Below are 27,173 nucleotides of genomic sequence, written 5' to 3'. Positions count from 1 at the left end.
GCCTCACCAGTGCAGAGTACAGGGGAATGATCACTGCCCTGGCCCTGCTGGCTATGCTATTCCTGATACAGGCCAGGATGCTGTTGGCCTTCTTGGCTGCCTGGGCACAAGCTGGCTTATGTTCAGCAGCCATCAATCAGCACCCCCACGCCCTTTTTCAAGAGCAGCTTCCAAGCCACTCTTTCCCAAGCCTGTAGCATTGAATGGGGTTGTTGTGGCCCAAGTGCAGGACTCATCACTTAGGACTGTTGAACCTCAAACCACTGGCCTCAGCCCAGTGATCCAACCTGTCCAGATCCCTCTGCAGAGCCTTCCTAACCTCAAGCAGATCAACAGTCCCACCCAACTTGGTGCTGTCTGCAAACTTACTGAGGGTGCACTTGATCCCCTCATCCACATCATTGATAGAGTTATTAAAGATATTAAAAACATCCACAAAATCCTTCCTCTTCAATAGCCCTTTTGGTACACAAAATGTCAGATCTTCTTTCCCTTCGTAGAAGACAAATGGAGGACCCAGTGCAGGAAGGGATGGCTGGTGAAAGAAATACCAGAAATAGTTTGTCCATTAAACTAGTATCACTTCAGGTAAGAAAAAAAAGTTAGAAGATGGAAGAGCATGAGTGAGGGTCACTTGACTGGAGTTCCCAGGCATTGCTTCCAGCCTCCCTTCTCAATGAGTCCTGCTTACCCAGCCCCTATAGAGCTACGTGAAAGAGACAGGACTAACCACATTCCTCTAAAGCTATTTACACCACTGAAAGAGTATCACTCTTACAAGCTCAACCTAAGAGGACCTTTCACTATTTTCAATTAAATATGCATATAGCATAAGAAGGTAAAAAAAGGCAAAGTAGGATTACTCTGGAGACATTCACTCATATGTATCTTAAAAAAAGCCACTGTAAAGAAAACTGTGAAAGATAGGATTTCTCATTAAGATCATTTAACATTTTACACAGACCTAATTTTTAGAGGAAGGATAATATTACTTCTCTGTTAAATACCTATGTTACCTGTGGATGGACAAGTGCTAGGAAGAAAATGCTCTTCACATGCAACATTAAACTAACTCTTAACCTTTTGTTACGTCATGAAGACTGACCACTGAGTTTGTAAAGACCAGAAGATAAAGGAGTTGAAAGGATGGAGAAAGGACCATCAGGAGCGGAACTGCTTAGAGGAGGGGAAGCTGGTGTCAGGTATCACACATCAGATTTGGCTGATGAACGTGAGCCGAAATTCTCAGCACAATCAACAGAGAGAAGCTGGACCTTAGCAGGGCACCCCAGAAAGCACTGAGGAGGTGGAAAAACTCGTTTGTTAACTGGAAGAAACCAGTATCAGTGCTTATATATCTCTCTATATCTATCTCCATTTCAAGGCTGGACTGCAGTGGAGTCGAACTCAAATACTCACCCATTTTGACACTTCAGACACTTCTGCCTCTGTGCGAGCACTTGAGCTCAAGTGTCTAAGAAACTCTCGGGTTCAAAGTGTGGGCACGTTTCGGCTGCTTCGATGGCTTGGCAGCCATCGGAGTAAGGGTGCAGAGTTACTGTCACGCAACCAGAGACTCGAATTCTCATTCAGCTCTAGAGAGCAAAAGCAGGTGGTGTGAGTCTTGCCCAGGGTACAGGAAACATGGGAATGAAGACAAAACAGTGGATGGTTTTGAAAGACAGCTGTAGAAAAAGACTTCAGAACCTGCACCAATTCACAAGAGGAGAAAAAGAAAACTGCAGGAAGATAAACCCCCATTAGTTCAATCTTCTGAATCTGTACAGTTTTAGTCTTGAAGCTACCCATTTAAAAATAAATGCCTGAAGCTGTGAGCATTTTCACAGGAGCTTACCCTCCTCTACTTTTGCACCTGTCTTTAAGAGCCCTATTGTTTGTCCTGAAACCTGACAAAAAGATCCCAAAACACAGAGAAATTGTATTCTGATGCTATTCCACAGCTTTGCCTTGCAATGCATGGACAGTGAAAAGTATGCCATGACAGGCATCTACATGGATCAAGTGGGACCCTGGAGCATGAAAAAAATCTTGCAGACAGTTCCCTGCAGAAAATGAGTATTTTCTATTGTTTGGGGAAGTTATTTACGAAGTTTTAAAGGTATGACTCAATGCCCCAAATAAAACTAGTGATTTTTTAAATCTTCTATCAACAGAGCCTTCCAAAACCTTGCCTTTTGTAGTCCAGATGCCACAATACAAATTAGTATAATTACTTTAACCATTATTTTTCTTACCCTATCATGGCTTCTCTCACTTAAGCACTTAAGAACATAGTCACAACTGTTACTCATTAAATCTCCCCAAACTCAAGCAAATAATGAATTAATAATGCTAAATAATGACCACTGTTCAGTCAATCCTTCCAAAATTTTTCATCCCCCCTACAGCTCGTCTTCCCCTTATTCATGTACTCTAACATCTTGAAGATCAGTCACCCTGACGACATCCACATATTCCCTAAAACCAAGCCCTGTGTAGGTACCAGCAGGAGACCACACCATGTAAGAGATGGCAGGAGACCATCTCCATCAACAGACGAAGGGGTCTGCTTTACCCCTGGGCAGAATTTCCCATGTGGTACGTTCCTTGGCAGTTATTCTTTGCCCATCAACTAGCTGGTATCATGGTATTTGACATCAGATGCTTCAAAGACAGGTACCACAAAAAACCCATGTAAATAGTTATGGGTTATTCTGCCAGAAGGGAAACTGCTCTGAAGCTCCAGGAAACAGAACCTGGTTTGTGCTCCCTAGGCAAGGAACTTTATTTACTGGAAGTGCAGATGTTGTATATACTCCCTGTACACTTGCAGCTCTTTTCATCTGTGCATTATTTAAGTTTCATTTATTCATCAGTTTAGCAGGCTCTTGGCAACCATGTCATTAAGCAACAATGAGGTAACGCCATCTACCACCAGGACAGAAAAGCACTTGGAAATGAAAGTTGTTTATAAGTTTGTATAGTGTTTGTACTGGGAGGGTAGAGGGTAGAGCACAGAGGAGATGCTGTCCCTCACTCCATTCACAAAATGCAATGGGTTTGAGTCAAACTTGCACAGCTGAAATGTAATCCTTCATAAAAGTCTGTATTCATAATAGCACCATGTAAGAAATACTGTGTCCACTCTGCAGGTACAAAAACCAACACAGAGAGCATCAGCAACCTTTCCAAAACTGCAGAAAAAGTAAACAACAATGCTATGACTTGCATATTAGGAACACCTCACTTTCTGCAATGAAACTGCTACATCTCAGTTCCACCCCTTTTAAAGTCTGAAATATTTTCAATAATTTTGATACAAAAATCCACTTAATTATTTAAATGTCATTTGGGATCTCTGCTTCCAAGTTACCAATTCACTGTATCTCTTTGGTGAACATAATGAATTTGATTTTTGTGTTTCAGCATTGTCAAAATATGTAAATGAAGTATCTTTCTGGGAAGAGATTAAAGTTTCATATCAGTTGAGCAAGTCTGGCAAAACAATTCCTACGAGCAGAACAGGAACATATTGTGCTGCCTGTGACATGTCTTGAAATACAGGTTTTTCCTTGTTCTTAGCCTGAGTTAGGCAAAGCATAGGGACATAGTTTCTTCATGTGAAAACTGGGAACAAAACAGTTTCTTCAGTTCAAAAATACAGTGACACCCACCACTCTAAAACAAGAGACAGAACTTGATTAACCTTTTGGCATCTCTTGAACTGATTATTTATAAGTTCAACTTCTGAATAATTCAGGTGTGAATCCTTTTCTTACATCACACCAAAAGAATTATCTTTTCATTTCACTGCACTGCTGAGCTTGGTTCCTGTTTGCCATCCTGGCCCTTTTTCTCCCTCACTCTACAAGACCAGTACAAGCTCAGCAAACTTATCTCTTTCCACCTGATACTGTTCCACATGCCCCTCTAGGTATACAACTGCCTCAGTTTGCCACTATTTTAATACAAACACCAGCAAAAAAGCCTTTGTGACCAGACTCGGAAAATTAAACTCTCCACCATTTAATAAGGCAAACCCAGCACGTCACGAGTGTGGTGACAGCCCTATTCTGTCACCACACACACAAGAAAGAAAGAAACAGGGGGAACACAATTAACTTCTTTTCCATGTTTCTATTTACTGGGCTTCTGTACAGATACTCAGCCCTACAATGGGACATACCTATGTCCTGGGTTCAGCAGTAGCAGTCATTTTTCTCCTTCTTAGTAGCTAGTGCAGTGCTATGTTTTCATTTTCTGGCCTGGGAAGAGAGCTGATAACATCGATGTTTTTAGTTGCTGCTCAAATGTTTGGTCTGGCCAAGGACTTTCTGAGCCTCATGCTCTGCCAGGGAAGAGGGGAAGCTGGGAGGAAGCAGAGACAGGACACCTGACCCAAACTGACCAAAGAGGTATTCCATACCACAGCACGTCATGCCCAGGATGCAACCGAGAGTGACCTGGAAGGGCTAGGACTGCAGGGTGGGACGAGGTATCTTGGGATAGCTAGGACTGCTCGGCTGGGGGGAGTAGGGTGAGTTATTGGTCGGCTAGTGTTGAGGTGTTGGATTCTTTCCTCTTGTTATTTCCTTTATCATTATTATTATTGGTGGTAGCAGTAGTGATTTGTGTTATACCTTAGTTACTGGGCTGTTCTTATCTCAACCCGTGGGAGTTGCATTCTTTTCGATTCTCCTCTCCCTCCCGCCAGGAGCAGGGGGAGGGCAAGAAGGGGGGGAGTGAGTGAACGAGGTTTGTGGTTGGGTTTAAACCACGACACCTAGCACTATGTGAGATAGAAATGAATTAATGCTCTAGGACAATACCCAAAGGAGGCCTACAAGGAATCTGGAGAGAACCTTTTTACAAGGGCATGTAGTGATGAGACAAGGAGGAATGCCTTTAAGCTGAAAGAGGGGAGACTAAAATTAGGTATTACAACAGGATTCTTTACAATGAGGGTGGTGAGACACCGGAATGGGTTGCCCAGAGAAGATGGGGATGCCCAACCTCTAAAGTGTTCAAGGCCAGGATGGACAGGGCTTTCAGCAACCTGGTCTAGTGCAAGGTATCCCTGCCCATAGCAGGGGAGTTAGAACAATCTTTAAGGTCCCTTCCAACAGAAACCATTCTATGACAAGGATTAGTTACATGCATTTCCAAGAGTGTTGCTCATGTGAAATTTTTAATTCCTATAAAACCAGAAAAAATAATTCTTTTGGAAATGTCAAAGGCCTCTTCCTGTGCACCTGAGTCCAGGAGCCAGACCACATCCCAACAGTAGATGACAAATAGCATTTTACTACCCTTCCTGATAAGCTTTTCCTGCATGATGTGGTACCCATATAAATATTTAGGTATACATTAAGTGCATATATATACACTTAACATACATATTTTTTGTACATCTGTATGTAGTGGAAAATGGCATGAAGTTTTCTCATTCTCTCCAGCCACAGCAAACACATGGGTCTATCAAATTTCCAGTGATGCAAGGAAGGCTGAGATTTTACCTTTTACAGCAGTCTGCACTCACAAAGGTATCTGAGATAGGTGAAGCAACAGATCCATACTTCCACAAGCAAGCAACTGCACAGAGGGTGCTAGCAGACCTGCACACTATTTTATCTCTTTCACTGGGGTGTTGCAGGCCTGGGTTTCAGTCTGGCCCTCCCAAATAAAACACACTTCCATAACTGTGAAGGGAGACACCAAACAAGTGGCACTTCCCACTCCATCTGCCTAGGATTCTGCTACCACCACTCCTGGATGCTCCAGGGATTGCTCCACCATGCTCACCAAAAGCAGTACAGATGTTTCCCAGCATTAAAGTTAAATCTTCCACTACCTGTAAAAAAACAAAACAACAAACTAGCTCCCAAATAATTAAATAAATAAAACCTAAGAGAAACAACAAAAAGGCTCCAAGGGATGTGCTCTGTCTCACTCAGTTTTATACAACCGACTATTTGTTGTTTGCAATGTGCTAGAAGTCATTCTCAAGCAGAGAGGCAATGTGACCAAGATCCCACTACGTTTCATTTCCTATGTGAACAAAAAACACTGAAGTCCAGAAAATAACCCCTCATCCTACACCTACCCAAAGGTGTCATCTTTTTACTTTCCCACAAACTAAGAAGGCTTTGTAGCATTTTCCCAGTTTTCTACTTACTTATTTGCAAAAAGAGAAGACTGAAAACACTAGCTTTGAGGTTCTACCTCGTTTCCTTTCAGCCATGTAGAAAAGAAAGCAGAAAAAAAGAAAACCTCAACAAAACATTAAAATAAACACTTTTGTGAAGCTTACTTGCAGTTCTGAGCATGCTCCATCCTCAACAACTGTGTTTCCAATTGAAGGCTGCACTGAAAAGGACAGGGTGGGCACAAGTGACTCCAGACAAACTTACCAAAAATGGTATCTCATCAGTAACGGGCATTTCAGTAGCAAGTTGTTACCCTGTTCCCTCTGCTGGGGACTGAGCGGGCTGCAAGAGTTAACATCCGTGGAAACCCTGTACTGTGTATTTACTCCTCCAGCTCTGGGTGCAACATCTGGGAAAGCGTTTTGGAGGGAACAGTAAAGAGGTCTTTCTCGCCTTCATGCCACTGCAGGGCTACACATGGCAGACCACAATCGTGCCGGAGACCTTAGATGAACTGCATTTCTTTGGAGGTAGAATATTAAGTACTAAATGGTTTGCTTAGAGAAAACTCTATTCTGCATAATGAAATTATCATTATTCCCTTGTGCCACACACAGACAAAACACATATGCACCCCGTATTTACAAAGTCAAGGGGCACTGTTGGAAGTATTTTTCATAACCTAGAGACTGAAAGTAATCACAGATGCAATTAGACTTGCTTTCCCATCAAAGTTCCTTGGAATAACCACATGGGCACTCTTCCATATCGGCACAGCATCAGACCTACAATGCAGAGGAATGACTCCCCGTGTGTAAGGTGAATTCAGAGCTCACAAAATGCGCCAGAAATGAAATCATTTAACTTTCCACAGAGCGACTACTGGAAGAGAACTGGATGTACAAGCTCCCTGTGGTATGGACACCTGCCTGAAAGTAGCTGGACTCAGATAACTATCTCACTACACCCAGAGCTTCCCATTTCTACATCTCTTTACTAGGCTGTGGTGGCATTGGTGAGCCTGCCTGCATACCCTGGTACTTACTGCACCATTAGACTTCTGCTTTTAAATATACTTCTGTCCTGAAATGTGAATCCCGCCACATCAATGGGAATAGGCTGAGGCTTCGGCGGGGGCTTCATCTGAGGCTTCAGCAGCCCCGTTTCTGAAATAATCTGTTTATCTTCTAAATAGAAACTTCATAAAGAAAGAACAGAAAAGCCAGAAGTGAAAACTTCCATGAAATGTATGGTTTCTACATAGGAAAACTCTCCTGTTTATTGAAACTGGCAGTAAACTTAAAACACTAAAAGAAAGTATTTCTTAAAAAATAAAAGCATCACCCAATACAAATAGAACCTCCTATTTTACTTAAAGCAAATTAATTTAAAAATTGGCTTTGTTTATTTAAATTCCCCATTTCTGGAACAGCATGTGAACCTGCTGTTGCAGCTTTTTTCATCCAACAGATTTATGTGGAGGAGGGTGAGCTCTGGGATAAGGACCTAGGAAGCACATAGGACCTGAGAAAGAAAAGCTGGGCTTTTGAAAAGCAAATGTGTAGGGCAGGTGACAAAGAGGCATTCGTTTTAAAGTAGGCCAAAAACCTACACAGTTCAAGTCAAATCCAGAAGGATTATTTAGAAAATGTTGCTTCCTCACAGTATTTACCTAAAGAAGGGATTACAAACCTGTAAATATCTCTCTGGAACTTACAGGTAGCAAAAGGCATTAACAGACCTTATGAAAACAACTGGTAATTAATGGAGTTTTAAAACCTACAGAGCAAAAAATTACTTTTTTGGTGGTTCTAACTTTTTAAGTCTGCTCAACTTGCTCAAAGGAAAATGTGAACAAAGAGTAATGACAGGGGCCCTTTTGTATTAAAATAATATATGGAGCAACAGTGAGTGAGAGGAATGCAATGTTTGAAAAAGCACAGACTAAATAGAACACCCATGTACCGACTAGCCCTCACTCTTCTATGGTGGTGTCTCAACCCAGCTACAAAGGAACATTTTGTGGAGGAAATGCTGTCATTTTCTCAGGTACAAAACTGTACATCTGTGATGTTTACTGCCTCCATATAATGCTGCTGAAGACCACCTGACACTGACGAATAGGCTTCATTACGTCTGTGGCAAAGGTATTTGCTCTCATCTCTCAGGAATGATATAGGTGTCGATCAAGGACAAAGCACCAAACACAAAAATATTCACTTGGCCTGGGGGCTACATTCGCCTGTGTCTAGGTGCCTAACAAAGCAGTCGCATCCTCTGAAGCAGTAGCACTGAGAAGAGTGATTCAGACCTGGCGCTGGCTGGGGCCCACAGATGGAAACCAGCAGTTGCAGTCCAGTATCTGAGTCCCACAGAAGGTGCTCTGGTTACAGCCCTTGCCCTCTTCCACTCCTCCAAGGCAGAAACAAGCCCATGGTGGTGGCTTTATGATGCCAACACTCATGGACTAAATCTATTCCCACTTCACACCAACTGGAAAGTCCAGGCTTTTGTTGCCATTGACCCCAGAAAAACCACTCTGCCATGTTCCAGAGATTTGTAACCAATTACTGAAATAAGGTTGCACAGAAATACAGGAAACTGATTACTCCTACAGTAAAAGAAAATCCTACGGAAGTGCGAGACGGGAAGCAATCTCTTCTGTAGCAGATGCTGTAAAATTATGTCCCACATAACCTTAAAGCAGGCATCTCTTTCTTTATGGACTTCTTCAGGATGATTCATGCAGTGTTTTAAACTCCCTAGGCTTCTCCATATGATATTGGTAACGCCAATGAGCTAGAAATGGATTTAGCTGTGAGGAACTTCAGATGTGAAATCCAAGACGAATCAGATTTCCCTTTAATTGCCCCTGTAGTTAGTTAGATTTCTCAGGTCACAGTCCCCACGCTCAGCACCCCTATGGGGCACATTCAGACCACCCAATGTACTCTGTATACTTAGAAAAAAGATCTTTAAATCCCCTCCATGTTTCAAGTCTCTGTGGTCTTTACCAGGGCTCCTAACAGACAGCATAATTTGCCTCTTCAATTTACATCATACACCTCAAATTTACATGCTCTCCCTGTTGAAGAGGAGACAGATGATGTCTATGAAAACCTGATCATGGTATGCAAAGGTTAGCTTTGGTACCAGTAGGATCGCCACTCAGCTTAAACAGAATATCACACACTTGGATTTGCAGACTAAGTAGCCTGTGGATGAAAAGTGAAAGTAGTTTTTAGCCACATGTTCAGGCATTGGCACAGTTTGTCCATGACCAGTTGTACCATAAGATGTGCGCCCAGGGACATCACCCACAGCCAGCAGCCACTGGGTCTCTGCAGTGTCTCTGTTGGCAGCCAGAACCTGCCATCTTTCGACAATGATGCTTTTATTTTTTTAATGCATTAAAACAAGGGACCTGAAATCAGTATTAATAAAAAAGGGTTTGTCTGGTTTTCATTTGATCACTGTTACCTATCCCAAAGATGTTTTCACTTCCTAATGTCTCCTTTGTGCTGTTACAGAAAGTAGCCCAAAGGGTTCTGGACGCTCGTTCTCTTTTTTCCCTCTTCTGCCACTCTGTTCTCTCCTCTTTCCATACACACACTTTATCTACACCTATTATGCTGATTGAGGTTATAATGAAATGTATTATTTCACCAGAAACTTAAATACCTTGCATTCAACTTGATAAACGGTATCAGCTTTGTCCTACTGTCTGGCTTACAAACCTATTTCCATTATAGTTACAGCTGACTGAAAAATAATGACAAGTGAAATTCTGCAGGGAAACTGCAAACATTTTTGACTGCTTTGCAGCTTCACATTGACATTTCAGGAATGTCCAGCCAACTAGAGAGGAGGACAAGATGTATGTCTTCGATTTTATGGCATGAAAATATCTGCCTGCTTTTTGCCAAAGTAATAGATTTAATGCATTTTTCAGTTTTTACAGACCCATGATTTCCAGTTTCACCAACTTCACAGATCAATTGTTAGTCTATTTTTTATAACCTGTATCAGCCTCTCAAGAGAAGGCATGATCTGACTTTTTGATTTGATATATCAGTTTCCATCATTTCAGATGGAACGGAGATCTTTGGATCTTTCACAAACCAGGGCTAACAGAACAGGAAATAGCAATTCATTAATATAAAGTTAAGTACTTTCAGAATGAAATTTTTATGGGGAACAAAAATGAAACACAGTGGAAGGAACCAGTATTAGTCTGCAATGAGCAGCTGTCCTGCTGAAAGTGTCAATGGCAACTTTAATACTACCTAAAAGGCCTGAAATAGCCATTACATATTATAAAATAACACTATGCTTGTTTCCCTCTCCATCTTCAAAGTGAAAGCAGCAAACTGAAGAAGGTGAGTCCCACCAAGACTGCAGGGGCACAGACTTCACAGGGAACATCAGTTACAGCTCTCCCCATTCCTGGGGCTGACACCAAGCACCTGTGCCGAGCACAATGCAGACATATGGAGACCAACAATGCAACCCAGGGTTGCTGGTTTTCCCATGTTTCAAGATTACTCATTTGTAGTCACACATTAGTAATGTTCTTTAAGTTCACCGAAGCAGAAACTAACTCAACACAACTCCAGTGAGCCAATTTCTCACAGATTCTCCTTGCGGAAAGAGTAGATAAACCTGAGCTGCGAGGTTGCCTGCAAGCCCCGAAGGCTCTCCATCACACCCGATACCTCCCGATAGCTTTATCTGATGATTTGGCAAAACAACAACAAGAAGCTGATACTAGAAAGAGAAATTTAATACCGATGCTTGTGATTTATGAACTGCTCTAAGGAGTACAGGTTTCACTTGCAGTTCTAGTTGGAGAAGCTATATGTAATTCAAGCTCGCCCCCCAGTGGACTCCATGCCCACACCAGTACATTAAGTTTCAAGGATACCAGTGAGAAGTATTGGGGAGCCAGGGCACAGCATACTTAAGAAAAACTAGGAGTTACTCAAAGAGAATGAAAAGTTAACCTTCTATAATATTTTGTTTCCATTTTTAATTAATAATAAAAAAGTATATACCTTCCAACCAACCAAGTTATTCATCCCGTCAAAATACTACTTGTTTAAAAAATAAAAAGCAAAATACCAAGCTGGGGGCAGACTGGATTGAGAGCAGCCCTGCGGAGGACTGGGGAGTGTCAGTTGATGAGAAGCTGAGTATGAGCTGGCAGTGTGTGTTCCCAGCCCAGAAAGCCAACCATATCCTGGGCCGCATCAGAAGAAGCGAGATCAGCAGGTCAAGATGATTCTCCGTATCTAATCTGCTCTCATGAGACAAAGATGATTAGAGGGCTGGAGCACTTCTCCTATGGAGACAGGCTGAAAGAGTTGGGATTGTTCAGCCTGAAGAAGAGAAGGCTCCAGGGAGACCTTATAGCAGCCTTCCACTACCAAAACGGGGCCTGCAAGAAATCTGGAGTAGGACTTTTTACAAGGACATGTAGGCAAGGGGGAATGGCTCTGAACTGAAAGAAGACAGATATAGATTAGACATTAGGAAGAAATTCTTCATTGTGAGGGTGGTGAGACACTGGCACTGGTTGCCCACAGAAGCTGTGGCTGCCCCATCCCTGGGAGTGTTCAGTGTTGGATGGGGCTTTGTGCAACCTGGTCTAGTGGAAGGTGTCCCTGCCCATGGCAGGGGGGTTGGAACGAGATGAGCTTTAAGCCCCTTTCAACTCTAACCATTCTATGATTCTGTGATTATTTTTCCTCCTGTATCCAAACAACTGTGAATGGCTTAGTGGCTATGCACATATAGTAAACAGCAAGAAGAGAAGTTCTCAAACACATTTTGCTTCGGTAAACAATTGCCAGCAAGATCAGCCTGCCTAAAATAAAATACTCTGTATTACACAATACTGAGTTTCTGTGATCTTTTCTCAGAAAGCTTCCTACTGAAACTTGCTCACCCTATGCGTGCATAGCTGTCATACTTCATTTATACTTATCCAAAATGGCACTAATTACTGTGGGTCATAAGTGAGTAATTAACTTCTTTTGCCTGAAGCAAAAGTAAAGGGCAAGATAAAAAAAAGTAAGATGAGATTAATACATAAGAGTATGCTCATGGTACTAAATGTAAGTCTGAATCCACCAACTTCTTACCAAGACTTGAGAAGTGTTCTGTAAAACACGTTTAATTTTAACCTCATGATACAGATTTTCTCACTGGTTCCACCGGCTAAATTCAGTGCTCACCCTCTCTCTAGACTATACTTTACTAGCTGCAGGCATGAAGACATGGCAATATAAAGCAGTTAACAAATGACCATTTAATGAAGTTTTTTATTTAATGTTATTTGTCTTTTCTCCCTGAAGGAATATACCAACATCCAAAATGACTGCAAAATATTTCAGGCAGATGCCTTTTGGGGTGGAGATTTGTTGCAGCCAGCTAACAGCCTGGTAGGTATCTGGTCTTCCTCTCTATTCAGCAGTGAAAGAAGAGCACCTTTGCAAGCCAATCCCCTGGGCCTACCTGAAGAGGGAATAACGTGCCCCAGAGGTGCCAATCCTTCTTCTCTGACTACCCAGAGATCCCAGACAGATAGCATAGCCTAGACACCCAGCTGCCAGGGAACCAAGGTTGGGGAGATGGATCCTATGATTATGGCAGGTACAGAAACTCCCTTCATGCTGCTGGAGAGTTACAGCTGCAAAAACTGTAATTATCAACATCATTTCAAGCCTTCAGTGCCTAGTTTTGAACACCCTAAGTGTACAGCCTGAGATTCAGAGGTGCACATGATCTAACACTGATCTGGGTGCATTACTTGCAAGTTCTGGTCTGCCATAAGATCACTAATGAATTAACAAATGAGATTCTTGGTGTTTTAAAAAGTCACAGCAGAGAAGAGCCTTCTGTATTTCTGCGCTAACTTGGGTGTGACTTTTCCGAGGTTGTTCACATCTAGTTTTGTAACTCAGCTCCTTAACACGATGTTTGCTTATAGTCCTGGGCTGGTCACTGGTCTTGCATGCTAGAAAATAGTGACTTCCCCGTGACATAAATACATAGTAGTATTTTTGGTTCAAACCAAACAGTCTACTGTTTTCATGCCTTTGCTGGGCTCTCTGCCTTCTAATCTGCTACAGCCATATAATGCTCAAAGGATGACACAGGCAAGAATAGGAAGATCACCTAGAAATCAGGGAAGGGGGAAGGAAAGGGACAGAGCAGGGTTAGACTGGGATAAAAGAAGTGAAACAGGAATGACAGAAAACGAGGTAAAAGGGTAGGGCATATGAAATACATTGGAAGGGTAAGGGATTGAAGACGACACTGAAGACGGGGAAAAGAAAGGAAGAAGGAAAAAGAATTAAGACAAGACATGATAAATCAGGAGAGAGAAGAAGGTACAAGCATTAACGGGAAGGCATGAAGAGACTAGAATAATTGGCCTGAAGGGAAATGTAATGAAATTCCCAGATCGCCAGAACATTTCTGCTGTTTAAGGAAGGAACTCTTACCTTACAGAAATTGATTTAGTAGGGGGTATTAAGATGAGCCTTGTTCAGCATTCGTCTCAACAAAAGTCCTACCAACCAAAAGACATATTGGAAAGAATGATGGAGAAATGGCTTCACTTGAAATGGAGAAGCCATCACTGAGTTTTTTAAAACAATATCTCATACTCTTTAGAGTACATCACACCACAGCAAGTGCCAGCAGATTCTCAGCAGAGAACAACACTGGGCTACATGCTGGACAAATACAATCTTTTCTCCAAGGAGCTACTAGAATGCTGAAGAACATTAAGAGTAGAGAGATCAATAAATTTAATTTAAGCAAATTAGTAGCAGAGTAAGGAACAGCACTGGGGCTCGGAGTGTTCTGTCTACTGCCTTTCTAGCCATCTGAGCAATGCCCTCTTAAATTGTTCTTAATGACTTCAAATCACTGCTCCTGAATTCATACACAATAAAATTACAATAATTACACATCATTGCTTCAGCTACCCTTACATGCCTGTCATGTAGACTAGTAACAACCCTTAAAGTTAATAAGGACATCAGGTATTCATTCAGTGTTAAGTATTACCATCACTGAATGGGACCCAGCTCATGTAGGCACCTCTCCTGCACCTCTGTTGTAGGGACCTAGTGCAACCTATTCTCATAAAGTGTCTGACTTCCTTCTGCAGTATGTGGTAGGTGCCTCTGCAGCCTCCAGAAAAGAATACTGAGGTATTCAAGTTTACATTTGAATTGAAGACATTTAGTGGCACTTAACATTCAAGGGCTACAGCTATATAAGCAAGCAGCAGCTCAATAGGAGTAGGTCTTTAGAGTGAAAAAAACAATGGTGCAGAAGAACTATGTCCACACTGTATGCTCTTCTTGAGGGTTTTCTTTGGACTAGTTCTGGTTGCTCCCTAGCAATCACCACCCATTGTTTGTTGAAGCAAAGTAGGTGTGTCACTGAAGGCCACTTTTCTTTTTAGTTTCATCTGAAAGGAGTCCGGTTTGTGCTGACGTTGCTCTTGTCCTGAGAAGTGGGGATGACAGGGAAGTTCAATTCAAAAGCACTCTCTTGATCTGTACCAGAATGGACATCTCTGTTATTCAGGTACACGCCTTTGGCTCTCAGTGTAAAATGATGAGTTCAATAGGTCCTAAATTAGTCAGAAAGGAATCTGCTTGTCTTAACCATGGTACACAGTGACAGCAAAGTCTTACCTGTGTGCGTCCTCCGGTGAGCCTTCAGGTGGGAACTTTTTGTGTATACTTTGTTGCATCCCTCGAAGTCACACCGATGGATGCGCCGCTTCCTGGAGTCTGGAGACTCAGACCTCCTCTGACGCCTTGTGCTCTCAATACTGAATGGTGAAATTGAACTAAAAACCAGAACAGAAACAAAACAATGAAGCAAGAGCGTGGTGCATATCTTGTGTCCCAGAAGATCAGATGTAACATATCACTGTGCCAGAAGTGACCCTCATAATGAACGTTTTCTTTTTCTACCACGTAGTCCACAGCACATATTCGATACAATTTGTGCTTGAACTAGAGCATATGCAATAATTCAAGTCTTGATTTAGATGCACTTATTGTTGAGAAAACGTCACGATGCTTGAAATACTACTCCAGTAGTGAAGTAGCCCGACTTAATCTTGAACTTGTTTTCTATTTTGTATGTGTCCAGATCCAAGCTCACTGAACCATGCTTTCTAAACATCGTTATATATAGCCTCCATAATTCCTTTTTGACAGGTTTAAATAGATAAAAATCCAGAAACTTTTTGTGAAAAAGTGTTTCCAGTACCCAGCTCTGGACCACAGATCCTCACATTTGGCCAAACACCTGTTATTTGCTTGCATACAGATTGCCAACAGATCTAGATCACCCCTCATTCCATTTCCTTATTTAACAATTCTCATTCTATCACCTGCAAGCCAATGAATTTTATTTCCTTTCAGACAACTGATAAATAAAAAGTTTATTAGCACGGGGCCAAAGGACAATCTCCACAGAAACATGAATGCTCATCAAAGATGCTCCATTTACAGTGATGTCTTAAAGCCTATCAGTTATCACAATTTTAAGCATTTAAAAATATAATGTTGAAGTCATGTTGCTTAAGTTTCTAACTACTGTGTGTACCAAGTCTGATACCTGAAGGAAGCCTGCTACAACAGTGTACTTGCCTTGGTTACATAAACTTGTGTCATAAACTGTTACCAAGCCAGTATGCCAAGATCCAAACCCTCACTGACTTCCATGAATTACATTACGCAGCTATAAATCATTATTAATCGATCTCCTTATCAACCCCATCATGGTTATACTGCACAGCAGTCACGTTCACCTACAGTTATACTAGCCTGTTTAGCTACTTTAAGCGCTGGAACAACACTGGCCTTCATCAAGTTTCTGGGGCTTCCCCCACATTGTTGGGTTTATTGACATTCATGGTAAATGATCTAGAGATTCATCAGTCAGCTAGCTCTTTTAAACTCTTCAGATGAAAGTTCCCAGATCTCCTGAAAGAATTTGTGACTGTCAAATGAAAATGAATGGGAGGAAAAGAAAGTGATCACAGAAAGAAGTAAGCACAAAGCTTGGGGAAAGCTGAGATACTAAGAAAGGCATTTGAAAGAAGCACCAGTGTCAATGCATCTGCTGAGAAGCTCCTGTGTCAACACCAGTCTGCAACCTTCTGTTACAATAGCTGCTGCTGCTATAGCTGTTTTGGCATAAACTGCACTTAAAGACATCTCCAGAATTTGCTGAGGACTATTTAAACTGGGTTAAAACTTTGCATAAAGCATCTTGCACCATTTGACTTGCATACGATTTGACTGATGATCCAATTCTCTGCATACAAATCTTTAAGCCTTGAACTAATGTCACTTGAAATCATGCATTTTTCTTTCTGTTTAAATATTTTTACAGTACGACCCTAATTTAAAGCATTATTTTAGAAAAAAATTGAGTATCCTCTTTCTGACAGCCCTCTCTTAACACTCTTTATATTCTGATTCCACCTTCAGGCAAAGAGATTTTCCAGATTAATTATTTTTGTCTCTAATAACGATGTGTGTTAATGGGTGTGAGAGGAATTTCTGAAGTGGAGAAAGAAATGGACATTATTAACATTAACTAGCAAAAAGTAGTCCCCAAGAGAGTAAGACACATCAGCACTTTAACTATGTGACAGGAATACAGATATGTTTAGCTGTCACAGAAATGGCTTAGTAATTTAAGCATCTGGGCAAATAAGAGTCTTGGGTTAGATGATTCACTGAGAATGGTCTTGCTACTCTAGCCTCTTCTTTAAACATCTAAAATAAAAAGCCAACATGTAAATCAAATCTTAAAGCTTAATACTGAAGGCACAAAATCCAGGGTTCTAGACCAGAAAAATCCTTATGTTTAAAAATAAGTATTTGTGCATAATTTTTCTTACATGTGATTTACGAGCTGTCTTAAAAGCCTATTTCGTAACAGGGTGTTCAGATCCTGGATGGTACAGCTCGTTTACATGGGAGGAGGATCAAGCTTGTAATGCTGCTGTAATTCCCAGCCCCGAGACAAAATGAAGCTTGAGAAGAGTCAGCACCTTGTAAAAAGCTCTTTGTCACGTACAAGAAGGTGACCTCATTGCTGGGAACTGCTCTGTGCTTTCCCAGGAATTTATACAGGAGAGAGTGGCATAAAGCAGTGCCAAGAAGGTGGCACATGATCAGCGCTGCTGCTTTTTATCTGGATTGCTCCCTCTAAAAGCATCGTATCTATGCCATGCCATGGAAAATAACCGAATAAGCCACAGAAGATGATGTGCATTGCCATCAACCCTGAGTGATTCACAGGCATCACTTGCTCAGTGTGCTGAGGAGGGGGGTACTGTGAGCTGGAACCAGAAAATGCAACTGCATGCCTTCCCTTCACAGCAGTGCAGGCTATATGACAAACCAGCCAGCAGAAGAGACTCACATGTGGTTTAAAACCATGTAAAATAAGTAACTGAAAAAACCCCAGGCAACCACACAAACCATACCATAGCAGCCTCCCTTTATTCCAAGTGGCCCTCACCGTCTACCCAGATTGAAGACCTGGAAACACAGCAGCAGCTGAGAGCTGCCACGATGGCCAGATGAGGAGCTACCAGTGCTCCTGTTATCGGCCAAGAACTCAGGGAGCCTTTAAGGCTTAAGGTGGGGTTTAGCAAGAGGACTGATACTACAGGTAACACCCCAGAGAAACTGCAGGATGTATCAAATTACTGCTGACACATCAAGTTTGAGAGATTAACAAAGAAAAAAATGGTCCTGGCCTGTCAGCTTTATTTATTTGCAGTTCATTATTTCTAAAACCAGTGTAATTTCTATGTTAAGGCAGAAGCTGTTATACTAACAGAAATCATAGGAGACTGCTGGTTGCCTCCAGAAGCAGCTGCAACATCTGTAGTGAGTACTGTTCACAGGGTGAAATGAATGAAACCAGTGTAAGCATTTAGGGTGATTTACAGAACTTCAGCTGTGTTATTTCCAGCTACAAGTGAAAACATGCACCTTTGCAACTCACACATGGCCAGGCACTTGTCTCTGACCAAAAAATAAGTGTCTGCAAAGTAAAACAAAGACTGGGGCTTCACCAGTAGATGGCCATCAAGTTCTGCTGAACGTTATCTGCGCTGCATGCAACAGGGATTATAACTCTGGTAATGCAGGATTAATTTTTCTTTCTATGAATGCTGCCCACAGCCTCCTACAAGTTTCTCCTCTGTTCTACATACAGCCTGTGAAAGGCCCCCGGCATACTCAGTAACAGTGCTAAAAACACACATAGCAGGTATTTTTATACCAGTCCTATGTTTTCTGAGCAATATATAGAGCAGAACTGCCTGGGGAGGACATGTGTTTACTAAAGCCTTGAACTGTCTTCAATGCTACAATACACCAACAACACGCCATGTACGCGGTGACAAATCACTGCACACTAGCTTCTCTCAATCAGCAGCCTGCTCATGTGCTTTCACCCTGTGGCAAACAAGTAGTGTTACCTTCGTCCACCAAAGTATGAGCCTCCTGCTGCTGATGGTCTCCCACCAAGCCAGAGAAGAGCTGGCTGATGTCGCATTCTCATCCCTGTGATTGCTGCCTTTACTCTTCCTTGGTCCCTCTGCTACGAGCTCAGACTGTGTGGCTATGTCTCCTGCCTGCCTTGCAAAAGACTTCATGGAAAACACATTGACACATAGCCAACAGGCACAGACCAGCATGTGTCCCAAGGCCCCTTCACCATACCATACATCTCTACAGCATTCAGACTGCATTACCTTCCTCCCTAGTTGGGACTCACACTGACAAAAACTCACCTCTGCCCCAAAAAAACCAAACTCAAGCAGCTTGCTTCCTTTTGCTGGTTTCATTCCCTAAATAGTGAAGTCTGCCAAGCACCTGCTGACACATGGGAGAGGATGTGAAACTGTGGTCAAGGGGTTAGGGAAGTGTCGTAACAACCTTCAATGTCAACTAGCTGTGATTATCACCAATGCCACAACTTCCATGGAAATAAAGGATTTGTATGAAGGAATCAAGAACACAGATATAAGAAAGCAACACAAGGAACAACTGGAAAATCCACCTTTCACTCCACAATGAAGCTTCTTCTTGTGATACTTGTGCATGCAACACACAAAAATAAACACATGAATACACAGGCTGAAAACAAAAATTGGGAGATATTACCATACTAAATACTTAGGAGATGACAATGTGCCCTGGCAATACAGAATAGAACCAACATTCATGTCTCACTCTCAGGCCAGTTCTGGACATCCAGATATACACAGGTTTTGTTTAGAAAGGAAAATAATATATAAATATGCAAGATTCAAATATACAAACAGTGTGTAAATTTAGCACTATGAATCTTTAGTTTCTGAGACATGCAAAGCTTCTGGGCCAACCTTGTCAGTCATAGTAACTAAAACTGCAGGCAAATGAAATAAAAGCAGAAAATTAGAATATAGCATGTCTGCATTCAGACGATAATGAGAAGTGGAAGAACATCCTTGGAACTCTTGCATTTGGTAGGCATTCAAAGGGAAAACGGGCTGCAGAAAGAAACACTGTCAGGTTTTGGCTGCTTTGCATTTACAGAAACTAAAGCTCTCAAATATATAGCTATGGGGACAAGTCAAGCTTTCTGCATTATTTTTTCCATCTTGGCTTTTGGATTCAGTGGTGGGACAGGGCCCCCCAAGCACATCAAGCAGCACACTCACATCAAGCAGCACACTCATGCAAACCCACGGCAGCTGTCAGTCCTCCTCTGGGTGAGGCTCACAGAGCAGCTCTACTGTCCCAATGCCTTTGCCTGGCTCCTCTGGCATAGCAGCATCCCTCTCATTCAGGGAGCTCATCTCACCTAAGATACCCTCTTTCTGTTAAGACCTTGAAGTTTCAGATGCTAACAGGCACGACATGGGTACTCCGTGTGTTTTTGAGAAGGGAAATTGACCAGCATTTTCCAGTTTCCAGCTTTCAATTACTTTATTTTGTAGTAACTTTTCACAAAACGCAATTTCATTTTCTGACAGCTGGTATAATGCTCCCCTCCCACTCAGGATATTGGTGACTGTATCCTACACTACATATTAAACCATGAAGAAATAGGATATGGATTATTTTTCATTATCATTTATAAAACTTCACCTAGTAGTGGGATGCCAAAATCATACTATACGAAAACACAGTAGGGTTTTTTTCTTTAATATGCCTAAATGTCAGTGTAATCTCTTGATCAGTCTTCCTCTCAAATATTTACTTACTGCTTTTTCTTAATACAAAGTTTGCACTGTCTCCTGTTCACAGACAAACAGATGCACATGCATACATACATATGTATTTTTTCTCCTCTTTGATTCTTAGATTCTAATTAATGTTTCATGAAAAGCAAACATCTGCCTTAGGAATGTTAGACATTGAAACATATCAAGCAGCACTTAGGGTGATCATAAAAAGAAAACATGTTCTACTTTTTTAATAGCGGTAGTTACTTCGATCAGTGTGATTTAAGGTGATGTTATACTGGAAATTATGCTTTTTGTCGAGAAGGAAAGGAGGAATTTAGCAGCGCACACAAACAGTACACACATTAAGTGAGAAAATCACATGGGTAAACAAGACGCAGAGAAGAGATGATCTGAATACATTTCGTTCAGAAAGTGGCTCAGCTGGAGATAGTGGGAAATCACACTGGGAGCAGATGGGAGTAGGAGCATGGTAAGTTTGCCCTGTGCTCTGCCCTAGGTGTCTACTGGCGTCTGCTGCTGAAGGTGGAGCCATGGGCAAGAGGGTCCTCTGCTCTGGCTCTGTACAGCAGATCTTGTGCTCGTAACATCCCAGTCCTGGGCAGTCAGCAAATGAAATACCCTGCACATCTCTTGACTTTACCCACAGCATTTATTCCCACTCAGACATGCTGAAGTAACTTGAACTGTTGAACTGCCTTGCGATACCTGAGTGGGTTACAAGATCTCTCTGGCTGTGGTGAAACTGAAAGCATGACTATACATGAAACAAATTTCTGGCAGAGGGAAAGAGCTTTGGGGTCCACTAGAAAAAACCTTGTAACCATAGCACACCTTACCAAAATTATCCATCACCTCTGTTATCAGCTGCGTTAAGCTGAGACATGAGAAAGAGACAGTTGCCTGACCTCCTGATCCATGTTTGTGCTGTGGGATCCTGGAGCACTTTCCAGATTCTGGGGTAAACCTATCCTGGGGTCTATCCAAGCTCCACACCGAGATGAGATCCAAGTACATGCCCCATTCTTCTCTTCCTGTGCTGGGTTTCCAAGCAAAGGAAGCTGCACCAGAAAATCCTACAACATGCTCCAGCATGCGCCCAGATCTGGAGGACTGGGACTGCAAAGCACACTTCCAATAGAGAAAACCGATAAATCAACCCTATGATAAACTCTGAGATGCTGCTTAAAAAAAACCCCACACCAGAACTTTCCATGTATTTTTACCCAAGGAAATTTTACCCTGGAGAGTTACTGTGTAAAAAGCCCAAAGGAAGTACATGTTAAATATCTTGCATGTGTTAATCATATTGCCTACATAATTAAAATGCTTATTCCTGGTTCTGGGGACGTTTATGGCTGTATGAAAACCTGCAGCACCCGCAGACACTGCTGTAAGAACCACAACCTGAGCCAGCCTTATTCCTGCACAACTACAACCAGCTGTAGCCAGGCATGGGCAACAGCAGCTCCTGGACCAGTGATACCCCCCCTGCATTACTAGGCTGATGCTTAACGAAGCTGAATTTCACACTTCTAACAGAGCAGGACGGACAGAGCTTGCTTCTACCTGCAAAAGTTTAAGAAACATTTGACAGTAAAGCTGTGATGTTTTAAACACAGACAAAATACTTCTGGTAATATGAAACACAGCTCTGCTTCACTGTGTCCTGTCTTTTCCTTCATTTGGATAGATGGACTCACAAAAGGTGAGACACTTGTCCTTAGATTTTGCCATAGATTTTGAGGTGATAAATGACAGCAGTTGTTTAAATCTGCTTAGGAGATTTTTTTTTCCTAAAGAGTGCAACATACAGAAGACGTAGGGATGCATCATAAACAAGTCTAGCTCTGGGATGGCTGAACACAGTGCAGACTGCTCTGGGCGCTCAAGCCCACGTCAACACCTCTTTTTGTGACATGCTGCATTACACGGAATAAAGAGTAACAGAAAAACTCAGCTGGGAAGGGACCTATCCACTTTCTGCTCGGCAGGTTTAACTTCAGAGCAGTATCAGACTGCTCATGGCCTCATTCTTCTGAAGTCTGAAAATATTCAAGGATGGAAAAAAAGCACCTCTCTGGGCAACATGTTCCAGTGCTCAGCCACACTCCTGTTCTAGAGGGAGTCTATAATGAATGCCTGCTTTTTCTAAACAGTTCATACATGAATGCTTATATTCATAAATACACTTACATGCACATTATAATGAAAAATCATGAGCTAAGCCTGAGTTTCTTTCTGTAAATGAAAAAATTTGCTTACTGTGCTTTAGCTCAATGATCTTCCAAGCTGAAGCTGAAATCTAGGAAAATAAAGAAACCTCAAGCCGTGGGGAAAATGCATCTTCACAATGAATTTACAGGTGGAATAAAGTACGCAAGCTAAGCTTCTTTGGATCTGAAGACAAAGCACTGTACGTCTTCCCCACACCAGGAATAGTTCCTGAAATCCTGTATGCCAAACATATTTGATATTGATAGTTCAGGCCCGGGAGCTGAACCTGGTCTAGCAGAGAAAGAGCATCTTACTTCGTTCGCTCCTTTCAGAGCTGGCAGAACAGCAGTGATCATTCACAGGCTCTCTAATGCACCAGCCATCCTAACACTCCTTCCAGACGGAGGCTGCATCAATGCCAAGTCTGTTCTTTTTTGTTCCCTTCTAAACAGAGCAGAAAATTGGGTAACTGAGCACCTCCAACCCAGCTCTGAGAGCACAGGGCCATTACCTTTCCAATTCATGCTTCTCCTTCATGTTTTTCTGGCAACACATATGCAAACAAGCTACAGCAATACTGGTATTCTCAGCAGAAGAAATTAAAAAAGGGAATAAAGACTACTTTGTTGGAGACATGGGCTGAGCTGAAATTTCCAGTACGGAAATCAGATGAGCATGTGCATATTCACGTCTTTTGCCTTTATTGTGGTTACTTGTAGAAACAGCACAGACACTCCACATTCTAGTGCAGGACTCCCAGCACGCTGTACCTTGCTCTCCAGATTTCACTGGCTTCTCGTATCTCTAATTCACATTTCTCATACCTGTGCAGCACAGCAGTCAGTCCCAGTAGTAGTACAATGATGATTTCCGCCTCTGCATCCACCTCCTCTTGTTGGTCTGACTAACAAGTGTGGAACTGATCACCGCAGTGATTAAAAATGCTCTTTTCTGTATCCTTAGCTGACAAATTTGTTGTGTAATGTCTTGCCAGGTCAGTGACATTAAATGAGGACATGGTGTCCACTGGGACTGAAGCTTGTGTGAATAACCTTTTCTTCCTTCTTGTTCAGAAGGCTTATTATTGATAAGTTAAATATTTGATTACCCTGGATACCCATGTATAATGTAATTATGGGTGATCATCTGTCATACTCTGTGTCATCAAGCAGATTCCAGTAACTACTAAATAGTTGACTCCATTGATTCCATAAGCTTCCAGTACCTAAAGGGGGCCTGCAAGAAATCTGGGGAGGGACTTTTTACAAGAGATTAGAACAAAGGGCTTTAAACTGAAAGTGTTGATTTAGATTAGATATTAGGAAGAAATCCTTCACTGTGAGGGTGGTTGCCCAAAGAAGCTGTGCCTGCCCCATCCCTGGAAGTGTTCAAGGCCAGGCTGGATAGGGCTTGGAGCAAGCTGCTACAGAGGAAGGTCTCCCAGGCCATGGCAGGGGGGCTGGTACTGGATGAGCTTAAAGAACCCTTCCAACCAAAACCAGTCTTTGATTCTGTTCTTCAATGAAGTGTACACTTTGGAGCATATATATATGTAAAGATAAACTGTTGCTCCCAACAGAATGTCATCTCAAAAACCATGGGCATTTTGTATGCCCCACAACCCTCTACCTACAAGCTCCTGTCTGAGAATATATATTGTAAAGAATTAATCTATTGCAGAGATAAAACAAGATTGATCTGGATAGGAGAAAATTAGCTAAATAATTTTAATTCAATTTGGGACAAAAATTAGTTCCTCAGCACAAGTTCATACTTCAGGGATTTGGGTTTCTTTTTCTAAAACTACTTTCCAATCAATAAAGTTTGATATTTATGTTTTTGTTTAGTTTTGTTTTTCTTTAAGAGCACCTTCTCCTATTGAAAGAAGTCTTTTATGAAAGAACATGAGAAAATATGAGAATAAACCAACATTGTCACTACAACCCAGAGGCCACACAGATTGTGCTACCCAGCATTTTTGTTAACAACAAGGAATACTCATGTATTTATGTTATGCAAGAAGCTAGCTTTTCTATTCAATATGCTAACTTGTACCTGGCTTTACACTCATGCATGTTGATGAAGTATCTCTTCATTTACATTACAAGATCCTTGCTACACCTTTTTTGCTGTGCTATTATAGTAAAGCAAAATAAGTACAGTGAGGTCCAAATCCATGAACAGAGTACTAATACACTACTGCAATATGAGAATTGAAGAAACCCCACTATCTCTCCTTGCATCTCTGGTTTTCCACACCTATTTATAATATAGTCATTCCTGAAAACCAAGCAATGTTCTAGGCTTCAACAGCTCCAGCTCCTTGGCCTTCTTTCCCAGAGACTGCCATTTCTTTTCTTCTCCTGTCCTTTATTTTCCCTCCCTCTTCCCCCAGACTTGCTACCCCAACTTGGAACTGCCTTTCTAGAGAACAACAGGGCCAGGTTTTGTCACTGAGTAAGATATCTACATAGGAAGAAATTTATGCAGCTGCAGTTTCACTGTACTTGCTAATATCTGAAAGATTTCTAGCGGCTTAACCTGTACACTAGGATAGAAAGCATCCCCGAAAGCTGCAGAAATCACTTGGCCGTATAATTTCTGAGGAATAGAAACCCATGACTACTACCTACAAGCTAAAAGAGTTACCATATATTTTCACTGGCCTTGAACAGATTGGTTAGTCCATGTGGACAAACATCTCTTCTTTCAGCTTTATTTCCATCCACCTAATTCTCACTGCACTCTGAGTAACTGCAGGTAGGTAGAGTCTTTCTACTTGTAATTAATTAGGCAACAGAGCATTTACCTTTTTCTTACACATACCAAAAAAGGCAAATTTTAACAATTTCTTGTTATCATTACACCAGTTCATCAGTCAGAAAGATAACCTACTTGGACCTGGCCCTTGGAAAAGTCCAGCAAAGCTGCCATTGTCTTCAGTGGAGTCAGACATACGATCTCCCAACAGAAAGAGGAAACCAGAGTATCATGGTTTTCATGAATTGGTCCTCTGAACATTTTCTCACCAACAAAGCACTGCATTTATGTTCTCAAGTGCTCATGGGCAGAGCAAGGTCTGATTAAGAGCAAATCCCTTCTGCAGGCAGACTGCATACAGCAATAAGGTACGTTTTGTACTAAGAAATCTAAGGAAATATATCTTTAACAGATTTGTTTGTCACATCAGAAATTGTTCCATTTGCACTCAGAGTCTCTATTCTTCACAATAAATACCCCTTAACACTATTTCAAGAGCACTGATTAGGCTGGTGGTCAAGCAGCTCCACGCCTCTGGGCTTCACTGTCTCAATGTGGCTGTGTGGGCTTGCCCTCATGCTCCTCCACTTGAACAAACATGTGGTCCTCACTGTGGCTATTCTCTGGTCAGGAAAATCCACAGATGCCTTTAGGATGACAATATTCTTTTTCATAAAAGAACAAAATCCTAATGACTTCTTGCTGACAAAATAAAGGGTCAAAATTTCACCCTACGCATGAACCTGCCCCATGAAAGCAAAATCAGACTGAGGACTTGGCTGGTTATATTAACTATCACTTTACAAGAAAGTTCTCGTGAGGATTTAAACTGGGTATGATTTAAATAAAGTTGCCTCTTCAGATTTTTAATAACATAACACAATGCATTCTAATGATAAGAAATGTTTTCCCACTGGCTCAAGGGTGGATGTTTCCCTTTGGGATGTCAAGTATTCAGTTATTTGAGGGAAATTATTCTGGTATTTACAACTGACATTGAATGTTTTGCTCAGAAGAGGATAAAAACATACAAAGCTGAAGAAGCTCTGCAACTGTCAGATTTGGAACCAACTATTCCTTACACTCTAGCAACAGGCAAGATTTCATGTTTGCAGGCATTATGAAATAAATTTTATTTAGCTTCATTCACAAGAATTGCTTAGATAAATATTTAGAAACAATGCTGCCCAATGGAAGAAAGACAATCCATTGTCATATAGTACTGTAGTTAAATGAACCCTTTTTCACAGTGGGTTAAATAGGCATTTTCAGATTAGCACACTTTTTCTTTTGATTCAAAAATGTCTCAGGGAAGAGGGAAGGAACTTAATTTCCATTCACACAGAAGCATCACCCAGTCACCAGAGGGATTTCTTGCAGATGCCATAGAAACACACAGCAGACCTCCTTCATCCACATGACATTCCTTGTCCTATTTAGAGCTAAAGAACATTTCTATAGCCTTGTTATTATCTAGTGTATTTATTTTTTACACTATCATTTCTATAATTTCTTTTGTCACTTGGAAGCACACTCAGGTTACAAAGCAAACCTCACAAACAAGCAGAGCAGATCTGTCTAGCTGCTCTCTCTGAAGCTGGTGCATCCCTCCTGACTGTGTCTCCTATAACACTAAGAATCAAGGGATGATAATAATGGGCCACTACATTCACCTTGCTAATTTATGCACACTGCTCGTTAGCACTCTGCCAAGTGTAGTTTTTAAGTCCCAAAGGTAGGTCCACAGATCT

At 41.7% G+C, this 27,173-nt stretch overlaps 1 protein-coding gene across 9 annotated transcripts in view; it reads right to left on the bottom strand.

Annotated features, from left to right (window-relative positions):
• KLF12 (KLF transcription factor 12) overlaps window positions 1-27,173 on the bottom strand; it is a 253,362-nt gene that overhangs the window by 12,036 nt on the left and 214,153 nt on the right. For 7 of the 9 annotated variants that reach the window (XM_065678112.1, XM_065678111.1, XM_065678116.1 and 4 more), the window contains one exon: window positions 14,864-15,021. In XM_065678112.1, coding sequence (XP_065534184.1) covers window positions 14,864-15,021 — 158 coding nt within the window. Of the gene's footprint in view, window positions 1-5,823; window positions 5,852-13,654; window positions 13,723-14,863; window positions 15,022-27,173 lie in introns of those variants that run through there. The other 2 variants (XM_065678119.1, XM_065678118.1) reach the window with 2 other exon arrangements.

Source organism: Lathamus discolor, chromosome 4 (genome assembly GCF_037157495.1).
Source record: "Lathamus discolor isolate bLatDis1 chromosome 4, bLatDis1.hap1, whole genome shotgun sequence".
NCBI classification, from domain to species: Eukaryota; Metazoa; Chordata; class Aves; order Psittaciformes; family Psittacidae; genus Lathamus; species Lathamus discolor.
The sequence above is the reverse complement of the archived record's forward strand: the minus strand, read 5'-3'. Positions and strand labels throughout refer to the sequence as shown.